General features: G+C 41.7%; 1 protein-coding gene across 1 annotated transcript; it reads left to right on the top strand.

Annotated features, from left to right (window-relative positions):
* The first annotated feature begins 3,301 nt into the window (after nucleotides 1-3,301).
* On the top strand, nucleotides 3,302-4,696 carry LOC117479833. Its single transcript, XM_034126925.1, has 4 exons — nucleotides 3,302-3,486; nucleotides 3,625-3,670; nucleotides 3,952-4,104; nucleotides 4,305-4,696. The coding sequence occupies exons 1-4, from the start codon at nucleotides 3,310-3,312 to the stop codon at nucleotides 4,532-4,534; spliced, it is 606 nt and encodes a 201-aa protein (XP_033982816.1). The 5' UTR covers nucleotides 3,302-3,309; the 3' UTR covers nucleotides 4,535-4,696.
* The last annotated feature ends 12,892 nt before the right edge of the window (nucleotides 4,697-17,588 follow it).

The following is a 17,588-nucleotide window of genomic DNA, read 5'->3' as shown; positions in this document are numbered from 1 at the left end:
TACTCAAGTACAAGATCTGAGTACTTCTACTTTTACTCAAGTATAAGATCTAAGTATTTTTTATGTAATATGTATTATTTTGCAGACCATTCACATGCACACAAACCTCTAGAACACACTACAGGAAAGGGGAAACCCTAAAAGCATTTTAGTGCCTCTTTAATACTTCTTCCACTACTTGCACACACTTTTTAAAGGCATTAATAAAATAGACTTTACAAGCATATTTCATGCAATTTTGATACTTATAAAACCCTTTATTTATCTCCCAGTCAGACGGGACGTTTGCAGTCAGTTAGTCTCACCTGTACAGGCAGTGCTGGAGTGTGTTCAAGGTGAAGAATGAGATAATAATCATAAAGGCCCTGACACACCAGGCCGAAATCGGCCGTTTTTGTTAGTCGGACCACGAAGCGTGCCCTGTCGCCCAAACTCAATTTGTATTTCATGGCCGTGCGTCGGCCATGAAATACACATTTAAGTGTACTTAAAGGTGGGGTAGGTAATTTTGGAGAAACCAGCTCGAGTGCGCTAGAATTTGAAAATACACACGAACGCGCACATGACCAATGAGGGCACGAGATAAGTTTGTGCACAGATGGAAGGCTGACAGGCAGGTAGGCCATCCAGTTATTTTAGCCGGGCCGCAGTGGCGGCCGGTCCATAGGGGCGCTAGGGGCGCCGCCCCTCCTCTTCCCATATTAAAAAATAAAAATAAAAATAAAAATAAAAAATATATTTTAAAAAATATATATATTTTTATTTTTATTTTTAATGAACAAGGTAAATATTATATAATTGGTATCAGTAAAATGTATAATCTACAATAAAATCTCGTTTAAAATTGTGTTACGATGTCTAAAGTTACTGATAAGTCACATGTTACCTGCCTGGCCTTGCCCGTGTACCTTCTCTCGTCTGGGCGCTAAGAGAGGAGCCCTCAACCAGTGCAGCAGCAGCCACTAGCAGCTGACTGTTGCTATCTGTAACGTGTAAACTATGCCGCGAAAACATAATTTCAGCCAATCAGCGTCGTCAAATATGATGGTCACAGGGCTCCTACGTGAGCGCCCGGTGCAGTCTGTGAGTTGTTTGGACTCGTATCCAAGGAGACAAAACAGGAAGCTGTCATACACTCTGGAAGCTACCATTAGCAGCTAATGAAAACTCCGTTTTTGACATAAAAATGGAATTATGGATCATCAATCATTTTTCAAAGTGACAGACACATTGGATTAACCTATGGATTAACCTTCAGCTGCGTTTTTCTCGTTTTTGATCAGAATTGTTATTCTGCAAAAGGTGAGCATATCTCCATGTTTTGCTACCTAAAGCTACGTCGTGTGATGTCTGTATTTGCTTCCCCTGTCGCGAGTTCTGATCGCTCAGTGTGATACTGATACTGATACTTTGTGTGGGCCTACTGTACTGTTGCACAGTTTATGCTGTAGAAACTATGTCCAGGACAAGGTGTTTGGAAGTTTTGGAAGATTCATAGCTAACCACACTGAAGTTATGGAGGTATTGATCAGTCTTCTCATATTTTTAAGCCTCAAATTGTCCTTCTCCCCCCCTCTAACATCACCAGAAGTCATGATTTAAGGGGTCTTTTCTCAAAAAAAATTACCGGGGGAGCATCCCCCCGGACCCCTCTAGTATTGTTTGATCACCATTTCCACAGCCCCACCTAGGGGCGTCGCCTGGACCTGAAAACATTCGGGGCTTAGCCCACAGTGGCATTTTTTACTGCAACACTCCCCACACGCACACACACACGCACACACACGCACACACACGCACACACACACAGTACACCCGCAACTGTTACAATGAAGGCTCGATAATCAGCTCACGGCATATAGGCAGGGGTAAAGTGGTATTTTTTATGAGTGGGGGGCAGACCTCACCTCCTCTGGGGGGTCCGGGGGGATGCTCCCCCGGGAAGATTTTTTTTTAAATATTGAAGTTAAATGCATCAATCTGGTGCACTTTGAGAGCAAAATGAAGAGATCTGTGGATACCTCTCTCAACACTGTTGGAGTAGAATACTTCTGCTACGCGCCGTTCGTTGGATGAGGCTGGATCTCTATTAAATTAAGAAAGGAATTGAAAACACCGGAATCAAAGTTATAACAAATTATCTGAGTTTACTTCTAGTAGGAAACCAAACACATATACAAGTTATACAGAGTACTCGAGTACTCCGGACTTTTAGATTTGTGATGCGATGCGGACAAATGCGTCAGGACCCGCCAACTCATCAAACCAAAAAGAAATTGGACTTCAGGTTTGTGATGCGATACGGACACAGTTCTCAGGACCTGCCACTCACCAAACCCAAAAGCAATTTTACACACACAAACGTCAGTATTTCTATCTGTCTTTGGGGCGGAGATTTGTCGATTCTTCCTTCCCACTTTTCTCCCAAGCGAATCAGAGAACCCCTGGGGAGGAGCTGTTTAAACTGCTAACCTCCCCCAAGTGTCCTGATTGGCTGGATTCGCTTCTGGCCGGGTTCAATCAGAGGTCTGCCCAGCATGTGAGATCCCAAGCCACCCCAGGTCAAAAGTCAATGTTTATCTTTACCTTATCTTACTCTACATTCCTTTCCCAGGGGATCTTTTCCTATTTTACGATGTCTTTAACGACTTAGAAACAGCATCTGGCTCTTAGAGATGATAACAGCCAATGTTGGTGTGTGAAACACAGAATCTCTGGATCAGTGAGTTTAAAAGTGAGAATAACATTCTTTTTCTAAGTGATTATCAAAACCCGTTCAAACAATACATGTTTACTTCAATACAGTGTAGAATCATATCTTTTTCCTTCAACACCCATATGAAGCAGAACTGTAAACAGATGTACTTTTTCTTTATGGATATTTTACTAATCACTCCCCTTTTAAACTCTATTCTTGTTTTACTGCCATATAGTATTTCATAACTGTTTTTCCTTTTTTCTCTTATTGTTTGTATATCTATAATGATCATATGAAGGTGTGCCGCGGAAATAATCTTTTGAATAATTTGTGACCAAACCGTTTGAGACCCACTGAGATAACTTAGACTAAAGTTAAGTATCTAAACACTCTCATGCCCCTTTCACACCAACGCAACTCCGGTTCAAGCTCCGTGCTAGAGCTTTTGAGGTTCAGAACCGGTTCTTCGGTTTAGCTCCGGCTCTTTTCACACCGCTCAGAGTCCGACTGGTGCTGCGTCATTGCGTCATCGTTTGCGTCATGACGTAACCGTTTGCGTGCCTGCTTCATAAAGCCAAACCGCGCGGAAACCCCTCACATCGACAACAACAATGGCAGATTGTATTGAAGCGCTACTCGTTGTGGTTTTGCTCTGTCGAAACGAAATGGAACAAATGGTACAAATGGGACGACTTTACTACCAACTTCACAGTCGTTTCATGCTACATTCAAGACTTCTTTACAATCATCATCATCAACTTCAACGACGATCCGTTAGGAGAAAGAAGGTAAATATACGTCCTATTCGATGGCGTTAGAGCTAGCTGTTGTTAGCCTCTGCATGCGCCAAGCTCAACATACCCAGCTTTGCAGCATTAATTACTATGGTATAACATTAAAACTGATTCTCAATGTTATTTCCACAGATCATGTTGAAGCTGGCGGAAAGGCGGATGCAGAGCTCATTTGCCGGTGAGTTATGCATTACCGATTTGTTTTATTTGTGACTTTTTGTTTTACAACCATCTAGCTATCGACAGACCTGGCAATAAAGCTAAAGTTGAGCTACTACAGCTACCGGATGTGCATCCAAACCAATAATAGCGCTAGCATGCTAATGCTAACAAAATAAACAAAGGTATCCCCATGGCAAAGACAGCTAACGCCTCCAATGTATCTTCTTTCTTCTCACTAACGATTTATGATTTGTTGAAGAGCTACTTTTGTTCATTGTGTTTATATTGTGTTTACAGAAATATCTGGTTTGGAGCGTACTGTGTCGGAACCACCACTACCGTCGGCGTGTAGCTCCCCAGTGCGGATGGAAGGGTCTCCTCTTACGGCAAGCAGCTCTTCCCAGGAATGTCTGGTGAACCTAATCCAGCCAGTGGGCCGAAACAAACAGGGTAAGGTTTACAGTGATCATTATAGTTATACTGTTCCCTGTTGCCATGTGCATTTATCATGGCATAGTCATTGTAGTAGTTGTTCAAGTTATGCAACTGCAGCCATAATAACAATACAACATTTCATTACACAGTATATAATATACATCTCATAAAATGTCATGAATACTGTGTTGACTTTAATATTTTTCCCTTTGTAGTTAAAAGGAAGCGGGATTCGTCATCTGGCCTTCTGAGTTATATGGAGAAAAGTGACGTGAGGGATGAAAGGCTACTGGAGCAGGGCCAGGTGATGCTTCAGGAGGTGCATACTGCCAATACTGCCAATGCTGACTTCCTAAAGGTGTTCAGCAAAATTGAGGAGAACAGCCACTCAATGCTTGGCTTGGTAGACAGGATTGTGAAGGTGATGGAGACCAACAAGCGCTGACTTTATTTTTTGTATGTAAATTGTTCATACTTTTTTTGTTCATACCTTTTTTCAACACACATTCTTTTTTTTTAACACATTATTATAGTATATAAAGTATATTCTCCACACGTTTTTTGAATAAATCTTGTTTATATACGAATATTGTCCATACTTGTCTTTGATTTGTATATAAAATACACAAAAGTCCTATGTTTGATATTATAGTTTCATATGATCTTACTTACAATAATCCCCCCCATGCACTACACCAGGGCTTCTCAAACTCCGGACCAAGGTCCGGATCCGGACCGAACTGCAAATCAATCCGGACCGAACCCTGTGTCCCATTATAAAAAAAAAAAAAAATTCTGATTCTGATAAATTAATGTACATTATTGTGTACGCGCGTCTTGTGTCTGACGCGTTGTGAGAATGAACGTGCATATATATTTACTTGTGTGTGCGAGCATGACACGCATAGCAGACCGCAAGTTAACCGCAAGTTTACCTTGACTTTCTAATGCTTCTAATGCCTTTTTTGCAGAGGTTCAAAGCATTGACTACAGACAAACAGTGCCATCTCTCCCACTAGTTCAAGCCACCATACTGTATGTATGTATTGAATGTGTGTGTGTATACACGGGCGCCGTTTACCGACAGGCAAGGCAGGCAAGTGCTTGGACCAGAAGGGGTCCCCCAAAGAAGGTAGATTAAGAAGGTCCACAGCAACGACAACATGAAACACCTATGCATAGAGCGCCAAGAAACTGCTTCTTAATTTCAGTTTCGTTTCTCCGCTCGGGGGGGGGGGGGGGGGGGGGGACGGACGGACGGACTTTACTGGCATTGATCCGGACCAGTGACCTTGTATAAAGTTCACAACTGGACCTTTAATAAAAAAGTTTGAGTACCCCTGCACTACACAATATTCTTGAATTTTCATATATTACATATATGCTACATTCTCTTATTTCTTATTTCACTGATATAAAAGGCAAACATATCTCGATGCAAAGTGTAAGCTGCTCTGCTTTTCTTTACATTTAAATTAGTATTATAGATTGAAATTGGACAATTCAAACATGACTTAGCTCATAGCAAACATAAATGTAGCTCATATACTGGATTTTATGTAAACTCTTAATTCCTCTGATAGCAAGAATAGCCATTTCAATGTTTGTTTTTCACAATGTATATACATTACCAGAACTAAAGCAAGCTCAATTTTTACATTTTGATCTTCCAGATGTTTCTGTATTGCACACACATAAATACACATAAAAATACTGAACTCATTTTTGGGAGAGGTTACAGTAGTAGATTTTTAAACATCTCTAATTTATATTTAAAATGCATACCAAAACATCTTAAAAAACAAAAGAAAAGAATGTCAATATGCTCTTTTTCTTAATGTTCAAATACGGTGTGCAGCCACCCGGTGGTGGTTTTCGAATGATGTCCATTAAGAAAATGCCTTAACAGAAAAATGTATTAATACTTGTATCCTGCATGTCATGTCCTCATAGAAGGGTCAAAGGTCAGAGAGCAGTCATGGGTTGGCTAGTTCACTGCTTATTTATTTTTTGGAATAAATCTTGTTTATATACGAATATTGTCCATACTTGTCTTTGATTTGTATATAAAATAAACAAAAGTCATGTCTGATCCATTGATGTTATTGGGAAAAAGGATAGGCATGATACACTTAGATCAACTCATTTTACCAGTGTTATCCATCATTACAACCATTTAAGCTTTATTAGTTCCATGTTTAATATGGGCAATGAGTTTTGCAATAAACATTGAACCAGTCCGGCCCTCGACTAGTACCGATTTTTAAATTTTGGCCCACTGTGTATTTGAGTTAAGAATATAGTCTAAACCGTTTGGGTATGCACTTTTTCTATAAGAATATTGTTCATACCTGTTTGTATCTAGATTCTGTGATTTGTATACAAAATAAACACAATTCAAGTGTGATCCAGTGATTTTATTGTAATAAAAAAAAAGAGACATGATACAAAATAGATCAGGTTTAACTGCAGTAATATTAGTGGTCCTCCATGTTGAAATAGTCCATCAATGCGGATCTAACGTCAGCTCCTTCTTGTCTACCATTATCTGGAAAGGGGTGTAAAGGGGGTTGGTTGTACACAAGACGTTCATGGCAATCTTCAGTGAAGTTGTCACTATGTTCCTCACATATGTTGTGTAGTACACAGCTACGAGAGAGAAAGCGAGTTAACCGTCGATCCATAACCACTCGTCGGTCTGTCTCCGAGGACCGAGTCTAGCAAGTCAAAATGTGGACTTGCTTTAGGACGACCGCTGCCACTCCGTCCGAGGTCTCGCTTTTGGTCCCGATAATCCTTCTTAACCTTCTTCAATTTGTTGGCAATCTGCTCAACTGTACGGTCAAACCCAGCGGTTGCCATGTCTTGCTGCAATTCTTGTAGAATTGCTTTGGACCGCGTGGTCCCCTCCAGCTTCCTTTGAACCTCTTCGGAAGACCAGATTCCCAGTAGGTAGCTCGTCTCCTCGGTGGACCACTGCTGCTTGTTAAGTCTTAGGTTTTCCATCATTGTGTACAATCTGGATAACACGCAGGCTTTTTGTTGTTGTTAGAGGTTGATCCCGCCCCTGCCCCTGCCCCCGCCTCCAACGTAAGCGTGACGTATGCGGTGCTGGCTTTCTAGACGGACAACTTTTTGGTGCTTGAAATGAACCGGATTCCGGAGCTATGACGCTGCTCCGCTGCGGTGTGAACAGGAAAACCCGGTGCTTTTCAAGCTCCAGCTCCGAACCGGCCCTGAAACACCGTTGGTGTGAATGGGGTAAGAGAGTCCTTTAGCTCACCTGAGTCTCTCAGTCTGAGAGGAGAGGACTCTCCTCCAGCTTGTTGTGGAACAAACAGCTCCTTATGTCCGTTAGTGCAGCTAGCTAACCAGATGCTAACAACACGGTCCCTGCTGGCACCGGTCCCTCCCTCCCCCTCTCTCCCTCTCTCTGGGTGTTTCTCAATCGCGAGTACGCTTGCTTGGTAGCACATGTCTGCCGAGCATCTTGCTTCAGAAGCGAGTCAAGAATACTTCCTGGCATTCGGAAAACGAAGTGTGGAACACGCTAGCAAGTGTGCAGGTGTGCGTCATATGAGAGGCCCCGCCTTACATCTTCCGCCACAGATTTGGGGAAATTGGTCCGTGCGCAAAGCATTGTGGGGATTTTAAGACCGCAAAGTCTACTCATGTGCAGCCTCGATATTTCTCCAAACGGAGTACGCCGGGCTCGGTAGATTTCCAAGTATACTGGAGATTGGAACAGTACTTCGGCGGCACTCGATGACGTAGTATGCTTGAAATAGTGGCTCTGAAGCAGCTTTACTCGCGATTGAGAAACACCCACAGAGCCGAGCTTGAATGACACAAGCACACGTTTATTTCCATGCAACTCTCTGATTGGTCTGGTGTCATGCCTCTGTTGCATTCACTGAACACGGGAAATTACAGTGCTGCCGTCCTCTCTTGTGTCAGGATGAGGTTCACGTAAAGCACGGTTAATGTATTATATTATTGAGGGAGAATTGGTGTACAACTTTAAGTATCACCTTTCTTTTTTGTCAAAGTGCGGGTGTAGACTCCCTGTTTTTGTAATAATGTAATAACATAATAGCTGAAATGAAGATTGAATATTTACACAAATCTCTTGGTTAAGATGGATGTTTTCTTCTTCTTTTCTATCATTGAACACAAATGCAGATGAGAATGACAAGGAGCCTGGCAGGAGAGGGGACACGCATGAGCCACCTGGTAAATGTACACAAAATACTCTGCTACTACCAATGAGTCACTTTCTCAAGCATGGAGGTTAAACCCTGGTTCAGGTTATCGTGAAGCGTTAAACGTTAAAGCCATGAACTGAATTTTTCTGTTAAACTGGAAGATTTGAGTTTATCATGACCAAAAATGATCAGAATATGGTTTCCTGAAACTATATTGTTACATGCGTCTTTTTCCTGTTAAGAAGTCATTTAAAAACATTGTGAGGACGAAATACAAGTCTCAGAAAACTTGATCCTGTTAGTACTATTATTATGTCAAATACTAACTTTAAGCTGCTTAAGTAAAAAAAGAAAACGTAACCCTACATACAGAAGAATCATTCCTGCAAGCTCTGCACAGTTAGACTTACAGATGTTTAAATATGGCAAAGAGCAAGCATTAGCATTTGATCCTTACATGCTATTGTTCAGAACCAGCACAATATCAGAAATTGGAAGAATGAAAGCCGGAAAGACAGTTTGATTCCTTCATCCCAAACCCATTTGTAGTTATAGTTTTAGTAAGTAACATAATACATCTTAAATAAAATACGTGTTAACGTGGTTACCATTGACTGATCTCTTTTTCTGTTTGTAGAGTCTCTTGAAAATGCTGTGGAGAGGAATCCCAGGAGGATGCAAAAACAGAAGTGGTCTCCAAAAGAGGTGGCAGCAGTTTTGAGACACTTTAATGCACACATTGCCAAGGGGAAATTGGCCACGATGATAGAATGCAGACAGTGCAAAGCAGCAGAGCATCCTATTCTGGCTGGTCGCTCTTTGCAAAATATTAGAGACTTCGTCAGGAACCAAGGCACGGCTCAGAAGAAAAAAGCACTGCTTCAAAAAAGATGATGAGATTTAATCGAACATGCAGTGAGGACAGTTCACAGTTAAACTTTTCATTATTATGTTACATGTAGGAGCAATGTTTTATTATAAGGATAATTACGAGATTAAAGCTGTTATGTTAGGAGAATAAAGATGAAATCATTCCGGGGGCTGAGGGGTCGTTGCAGCAGATAGTTATATTGAAGGATTGGAACTTCACGGATCAAACACTCATAAACAAAACGTTGCTAAAACAGAAACTAACTACCGTAATAAGGTAAACAACTATCCACAATCCAATTTCATCAAAACAACTTCACACCCGCCGCCCTCTGAGCTGGACACATCACACAGGTGTCTGTCTGCAGCCAGGGGAGAGAGGAGGGGTCAGGGACCGTCTACAAAGTGCAACGCTGAATAAAGATACTATACTCAATAACTGCTCTGTTATAAAGCTACAAACATCACATTTTAAATCACACAATAATATACTGTTGCTTAAACTACACATGCAACTTTGCGAAAATAGGTGGTTTTAGTAGTTTATTTGCAGTATTTTCTTCAGCGTTGCACTTTGTAGACGGTCCATGACCCCTCCTCACTCCTCCGGCTGCAGACAGACACCTGTGTTATGTGTCCAGCTTGGAGGGCGGCCGGTGTGAGGTTGTTTTGATGAAAATTGGATTGTGGATAGTTGTTTACCTTATTACGGTAGTTAGTTTGTGTTTTAGCAACGTTTTGTTTATGAGTTATTGATCCGTTCCAGTTCCAATCTGTCAATATAACTTCCTTGAAGATCTGCTGCAATGACCCCTCAGCCCCCGGGATAATTTCATCTTTATTCTCCTAACATAGCTACTTTAATCTCGTAATTATGACTTTATTCTACTATCTTTTCTTTTTTGTGTGGCCCTAATCCTCTGTCGTACCAAGGTAATGCTGGAAGGAGAGTTATATGTTTAAAATAATAAAGATTTAGTCTTAGCTCAATTTTCATGTGAGAAAATGTTATGTGAAAATAACCATTAAACTTGGCTCATTGTTCACTGTGCAAGGTGCAATATGTCCTTTTGTATCAGCTTTTAAAAGGTAAAGCTCCAAGTAGATGAGCAGTCTTGTAGGGCAAATAGCATTTTGTATTAGTGATAAACCAGTTCGGTCACTTTGCTATAAAATGGTTATCGGTTCTTTTCATATCGATGATGTAATTGCAATTAGCAGTGCTGCAAATATAAGCATTTACTTGCAAATGGATTTAATTTGTCTCGGAAGACCTGCTTGTAGTATACCCCTCTGGAGAGTATTAGAATGTGGTTCTACATTTGCATGAAAACAACAGATTGCAAACAGGAGGCAAGCAATAACCAAAACACATTAACATACTTTTAAGCTATATATCTATGGTGCACTATATTGTCTATTAAAATATTACATCACAAATCAGGTATTCCTATGCTGTTGTGCAAAACATTTTGTCCGTTTATAAAAGGTTTGTTCTTGTAATGCACAATCCAACACGTTTGTGTAAAGTTATGTTCCATTTAATCATGTTTGTCCCTTTAATACACTTCAGTGACATGTTTGTGTGTTGTATAGCTACTGTCCTCACAAATAACCATTGTGTCATGGGCGGGGCTTATGCAGCTCATTATCTGCTGTCCTCTTAATGAAGCATGGTGTCAGGTTGTTGTATTTTGAGTTGTGCTATGTGTATGGGACATTTGAAGTGGGATTTGTGTTGTATGGCTCAAAATAGATTTTTTGATATTCAAAACATCTTTGTAAAGCTAGTGGAAAGGGGTGTCCACCTAATGATGGAAAAAAACGTGTTTGGGTCAAAGTGTCCTTTTAGTTCACAAAAACCCGCATGTGTGTGTGTGTGTGTGTGTGTGTGTGTGTGTGTGTGTGTGTGTGTGTGTGTGTGTGTGTGTGTGTGTGTGTGTGTGTGAACGGGTATATACAACTAAATTAGGGATGCCCAATCATTTGATGATACTTTTGAGATCGCCAGAATTCAAGAAAATGCATTTAGGTGAAGATAAAGGTAGAAATTGACCAAAAATAAGCTGTCAATCAGTTGAAATTTGCAAAATGTGTGTGTGTGTGTGTGTGTGTGTGTGTGTGTGTGTGTGTGTGTGTGTGTGTGTGTGTGGTATATTCCAGTGGATTTATGGTCACCCAGCGCTAGCATTACTACAGAGACTGGAGGAATATGGCTTTACTTGGCACAGTCTGCATGCTGATGAAAACATTTGTTTTTGTCTTCAAATACATACTAACATGATTGTGACGAGCATCATATTTGCTCCCCGCCCAACTCTCTAAGTCTAAGTGCTTGAACTCCGTGACAGGAGGATGAAGTATGTATAAATGGATGGAACTATCAACAAAACAGCGTTTTATTCCCCAATGTCATATTTAATAGAATAATAATAATAATAATAATGTAAACCAAAGAGGGAGATGGAAAACAGTTCCATGTAGAGCACAAACAGCTCTCTTAACCCTCGCTGTTAACAAAGGGCTGCACTCAACTATAAGGTTCACCGCTGTCCCTTTCCACTTATAGAGGGTTGGGGTTCGATTCCCTGCCTGTCCACCTATAAAGCCAAGGTAGCGCAGCTTTTTTTCTGTTCTTTAGTGGCTCACATGGACATTTAGAGGTCATGCAAAGAAAGGGTTATGTATGTTGTGTGTGTGACAGAGAGTGCAGAGAGAACATTGGCAAAGGGGTTTTGTTTGTCCTAGCATGGCTGTACAATTACAAATACAAAGGTTTACCCATTTAGACTCCATGGCATGGAGAAAAAAACTCATTTTAAATGACTCTAAGGATATAACAAGTTTTAGAAAATTGAAAGATTGATGGATTTTTTGCCCACATGCGGTAAACATCTTAATTGAATTGTCTATGTGCAACATGAGGACAATAACCACAAGTGTACTCACAGTACCTTTTTTCTCTGGCACTGAAGTTGCAAGGTTTCAGCATGTTGTCCCTCTCTAAACCTTTCTGTTCCCCATTCTTCTTTCTCCAATAAGTGGTGCATCATTATTTTTCTATTAAATATGACATTGGGGAATAAAACGCTGTTGTTTTGTTGATAGTTCCATCCATTTATACATACTTCATCCTCCTGTCACGGAGTTCAAGCACTTAGAGAGTTGGGCGGGGAGCAAATATGATGCTCGTCACAATCATGTAAGTATGTATTTGAAGACAAAAACAAATGTTTGCTTCAGCATGCAGACTGTGCCAAGTAAAGCCATATTCCTCCAGTCTCTGTATTAATGCTAGCGCTGGGTGACCACACACACACACACACACACACACACACACACACACACACACACACACACACACACACACACACACACACACACACACACACACACACACACACACACACACACACACACACACCAAATTTTCAACTGATTGACAGCTTATTTTTGGTCAATTTCTACCTTTATCTTCACCTAAATGCATTTTCTTGAATTCTGGCGATCTCAAAAGTATCATCAAATGATTGGGCATCCCTAATTTAGTTGGATATGACACCTTAAATGTTTTTCTACAATGTTTGGTTCCAAAATTAAGCGTGTTTGAACATTTGACCCGAGAGACTGGCGGCCATCTTGGATTTGACCTCTCACGGTCCTCACAGGTCAAATCTGACTTCCCTCCACATCTGAAAAATAAACCTTATGGTATGCTCTAACTATGTTAGAAATGTCAAGCTTTTCTCATAAAATGCACAATTGTTGTGCTTATCCGCTGTACTATGAAGGCTGGCGGGAATTCAACGGTTATTGACCACTTCACTTCTACTGTATGTAAGAAGACAGGATAATGGCCTTCCTCTACAAATAAGGGTGAGTGAAATACACACCCCCTTTCTCTGTGTGACACTACTGTTTACTGAACTGTCCGTTAGCTATGTTTGTAGTCAGTGGCGTTTCTATGTGTACAAAACTGGGGGGGCAGAGAGAGGTGGGGGAGAGAGAGAGAGAGAGAGGTGGGGGGAGAGAGAGAGAGGGGGAGAGAGAGAGAGAGAGAGGGGGAGAGAAATGGGGGGAGAGAGAGATGGGGAGAGAGAGAGAGAGAGAGAGAGGGGGGGAGAGAGAGAGATGGGGGGGAGAGAGAGAGAGAGGGGGGGGAGAGAGAGAGAGGGGGAGTGTCAAATGACATACTGAAGACCACACGGAGCAACACTGTCAGCGCATACATTTACGTACACTGTGTACGTAAATGTACGGTACCACAGCGTGGGGATGTCATATTGTAATGCACCCTTAATACATAAGTAAAGGGCACCATCACAAAGCAATTCTTAACAACAACAACAACAACCACCATAATGCTTTAGCATTAAAACACCATAGACTGTAAATATAAGGAAAACACAGACACTCATCACCGAGGGTCACAATATCAATCGATCCAGCAGGAGGCAAAACACAGAAGATCAACAAAATATATGACATAAATGAACTTACCAAAGCTGAAGGCTCACTTGAAAAGAAAAGCGGCACGGCGGTCCTTCCTCTGACAGAATGTTTCTATCACTTTGGGGATGAAGTCCTGTAGTTGCTGGATCAACTGGCTTTCAATTGAAAGCATGGCCAATGCGTTAAGTCGCAGCTGTCCCATGGTGTTGCGAGTGAAAGTCTTTATCCTTTTGAGGGTGGAAAAGTTCCTCTCTGACTCGGATGTCGTCATCGGAGTTGTTACTATTATTTTGATCAAAATAACAGTCTCAGCAAACGTATCCTCCAAGTTGTTCTCGTGAATGGATTTCAACAGAGACAGGGCAGTGTTTCCAGTGTGAAGTTCACTGTGGCGGTAGAGCGTGGTCAGCTCAGACTTCAACTTCTCCTTGTTTCCCAAAGCAGGCCACAATTTCACTGCGCAGTCAAGCTCAGGTGTAGGAAATGACAGGACATGCTGTGGGAAGAGTGAGCTGTCAACGAGCTTTGCAGCGATCAAATGGTCACTCTGTGAGAACCTCTGTTCCACCTGTGAGATGACTGTGTCACATGCCTCCTTCATTACCGGCGCTGTGCTGCTGACTCGTCGGCCTGGCTCGTCTGTTCCATCATGAGTGGTGGCGGCCAATGCATCAGTTTGCTGCCTCATTTTCTGGACATTTTCCTTGAAGCGGCAGAGCGCGCTGTTGATCCCAGGTGCATCGATGGTTCGTTTTTGCAGAGTGTTGTATAAAACATCCACTTCTGGCATAAGCAACGAAAAAAACTCCAGGAGCTGCATAAATGCTCGGTCCCGCAGTTTCTTTGACAGGCCGTATGCCTCACTTATGGTGACCGCATCCCATCCTGGTTGTGTGCGTATATGGTCCATACACTGAAGAAGTGCTTCTCGGGTCTCCCAAACCGCGTTCACAGTTCTGCTTTTAAAGTTCCATCTCACAGCCGGTGGCCGTGGTATGCGTCTCTGTGTTGCCTCTGCAAGAGCTGCAACACGTTTTGGAGCACCGGAGAAAAAAGTGGAAAAAGCAGTTAGATCTGCAAAAAAACACCTTCAGGATGCTCATCCTTGCTGAACACAGTTGCTGCAGGGTCAGGTTCAGTTGGTGGGCGTAGCAGTGAACAAACTGAGCGTTTGGGTACGTCTCCTTCATGACCGTCTGTACCCCGCGCACGTTTACCGCTCATGACGGCCGCCCCGTCATAGGTCTGAGCGATTAGCTTTTCTTTCAGCTTCAGGGGTTCAAGAACAGCCTTGATGCTGTTAGAGAGACCTACACCAGTTTTGTCCTTTACTTCCACAAACTCCAAAAAACGCTCTGTAACTGTGAGGTCAGGCATAATGTATCGCAGCACAATCACCATTTGCGATTTACATGAGACATCGGTTGTCTCGTCGGCCTGAACGGCAACAAATGATGTGTTGTCCACTTGCTTGGATATTTCCTCCCTGTACACATCATACATGCAGTCCAAGAGTTCATTCTGTATGGTGCTTGATGTCCCTTTGAAAACGGGCTGAGCTTCGTAGTGCCGTCGAAGCCTGGAATCGCCCTCACACATTGTCTCGAAAATTGACCTGAATATCCCTGGATTCAGAGAGTCCGCCGACTCGTCGTGGCCCCGCAGTGCTGTCTCACATTTCCCACACAGTTTAATACAGGTGATGATCCGACCCAACACGTACCTGTTTTCTTCCACCTTTCTATTATGATCATCAATGCCGCGTCTGTAGGCGCTGTCAATCTGAGCTGCAACATTCACCCTTCCCAGTAATCCCAATTTTACGGCATTTTCCAAGTGACTGTTGCTGCTCTCATGCTTCATTGTCCTCTCCGAAAGATGCTTTAAGTCCTTGTAACCTGTCCTCGACCAAGTACCTTGATCTTCACCAAAAAGCAGGCAAGGAAAGCAAAAGAGGGAATTCTTCTGGATGCTCGCCGTTAGCCATTTCTTTTTAGCAAACCACTCAGCATTAAACCCGCGGTTCACTTTGCCCGCAGTCTGGACCATTTGGAAATCCGGTGGATGGTGGGCACCGAGGCGCTTTACCTCCAGTTTCTCTCCGAGACTAAGTGTCTCAAATGTGTGCTCCAGTAAATGGTCAACTTCATTCATTTTCTTTCCGTTTTTTTACTTCTTTTAATCGCTGGTGATGTTAGCTATATGCTGCTCTCTCGTCTTCTCTTCACACTACACGTGACGTTTCGCAGCACTGCACACGTGACATATTTACAGCCAATCAGTTCTGAATAATGTGAGCTGACGTATGGTGGGGATGGCAGCTCTGTGCCCCTATGGTCTTTTTTTTTTCGCCACACACATTACATTGAAAAATACTCTGAGCATGCGCAGTGTAGTTTTTACAGTCACCGTTCACTTTGACAGTGAGAGGGAGGGGCAGAATCAGGTTTTGTCCCACATGGCTCAAAACGGCACTGTAGACACTAATTAGAAGAACACAGCAATGCACAGACGAATCAGATGATTAAACATGACCTTAAAATATATTTTATATATTTTTTTATTTCTTTTTTTGCATCTTTTTGCATTTTTTGTTTTCATTATGTGTAATACTTTCTGCTGACACTAGGTGGGGCTGTGCCCCACCTGCCCCTAATGACCAGTCGCCACTGTTTGTAGTGAGGTTCTGTATGGCGGTGAAGTTAGTTTTAGGTTGGATATTTGGTGAAGCTAGGTTTTAGGTTGGATATTCAGCGTCAGTTTATCCTGGCTGTATTTCGATGGTGAGCTCTTCTCCGCCATACAAGAAGTATCAAAATCAGAATCAAGTTTATTGCCAGATACGTTAGCAAAAACAGGGAATTGTAATTTGCAATAGTAGTTAAAAAATAAATATATGGGGATAATAAAAACCAAGCATTTTTAAGAAACAATTTAGCATAACAAAATAATACTAAAGACAAGTATTTACACCAAATGTAAATGTAAATATACAAAGAACCGTAAAAGCTAAAAAAAACACATAGGACAATGAGTAAATGGCAAACTACAGTGACTTGTATTTTAAAGTGGAGGGCTGTGCAGACGTGTGCAAAACATTTGCAAAAGGCCGGTCGGTGTTCACTTGGGGACCATCAACAAATTACTCTTTCAATGACAAAAGAACAATGTTCATTTGCAATAAATTGACAGCTTCCCAGTCATGTGAATGTGAACAAAATCCACTCTAGAGCAAACATTTGGGGTGGCATTGGGATATATATATTTTAAATCCTCTGGAGCAGAGAGAGGAGCTGTGGATTATTGTTATTGATTAATGCATCAGTGTTTCTTAGGGTCAAAAACACTGAACTCACAACTTAAAATGAAAGCGTTTAGTTTATTTAATAAAAGAGCACATGTTCAATGTGAAAAGTGACAGTAGATATAGATTAGTTGCAATTTGGTGCTATATATATATATATATATATATATACATTTTTCTTTTAAACACCTTGAATTTCAGGGGGGGCGCGGGGCTCCGTTGGCGGGGCGCAGCGCCCCTCCAAGACAATGGTAGGGGAAACACTGCAGTGTAATAAGTATATTTAACACAACTATAGGTATCGATTATATGACATTTCTGGTGCTACAGAAATGTCTTCCAATTCTGGAATTACCCTCAAACTAAACCCTTTAGAGGGGTTAATGTGAGTTCAATATGTTATCTGTGTTCAGTCCGGTGTGAAGCTGCAGTGATGTTGAAATGTATTAGATCAGCTGCAGAGATAAACAACGGATATCCAGTAAGGGGGGGTGGGTTGGCTTTCTGGAGCGATAAGGCAGCGAACGTTACTAATAGTTAAGTCGACATTGCAGATTCTCACATCTTATTTATGAGAGCTGAAGGGTCTCTGTCTTTGATGAAACTATCCATTTACATTTGACTTGCTTTAATGTAAAAAGAAAAATGGTTGGTCTGATTCAAAGCTA

This window comes from Trematomus bernacchii, unplaced genomic scaffold, assembly GCF_902827165.1.
Source record: "Trematomus bernacchii unplaced genomic scaffold, fTreBer1.1, whole genome shotgun sequence".
NCBI lineage: Eukaryota > Metazoa > Chordata > Actinopteri > Perciformes > Nototheniidae > Trematomus > Trematomus bernacchii.
This window is presented reverse-complemented; position numbering and strand designations above follow the sequence as displayed.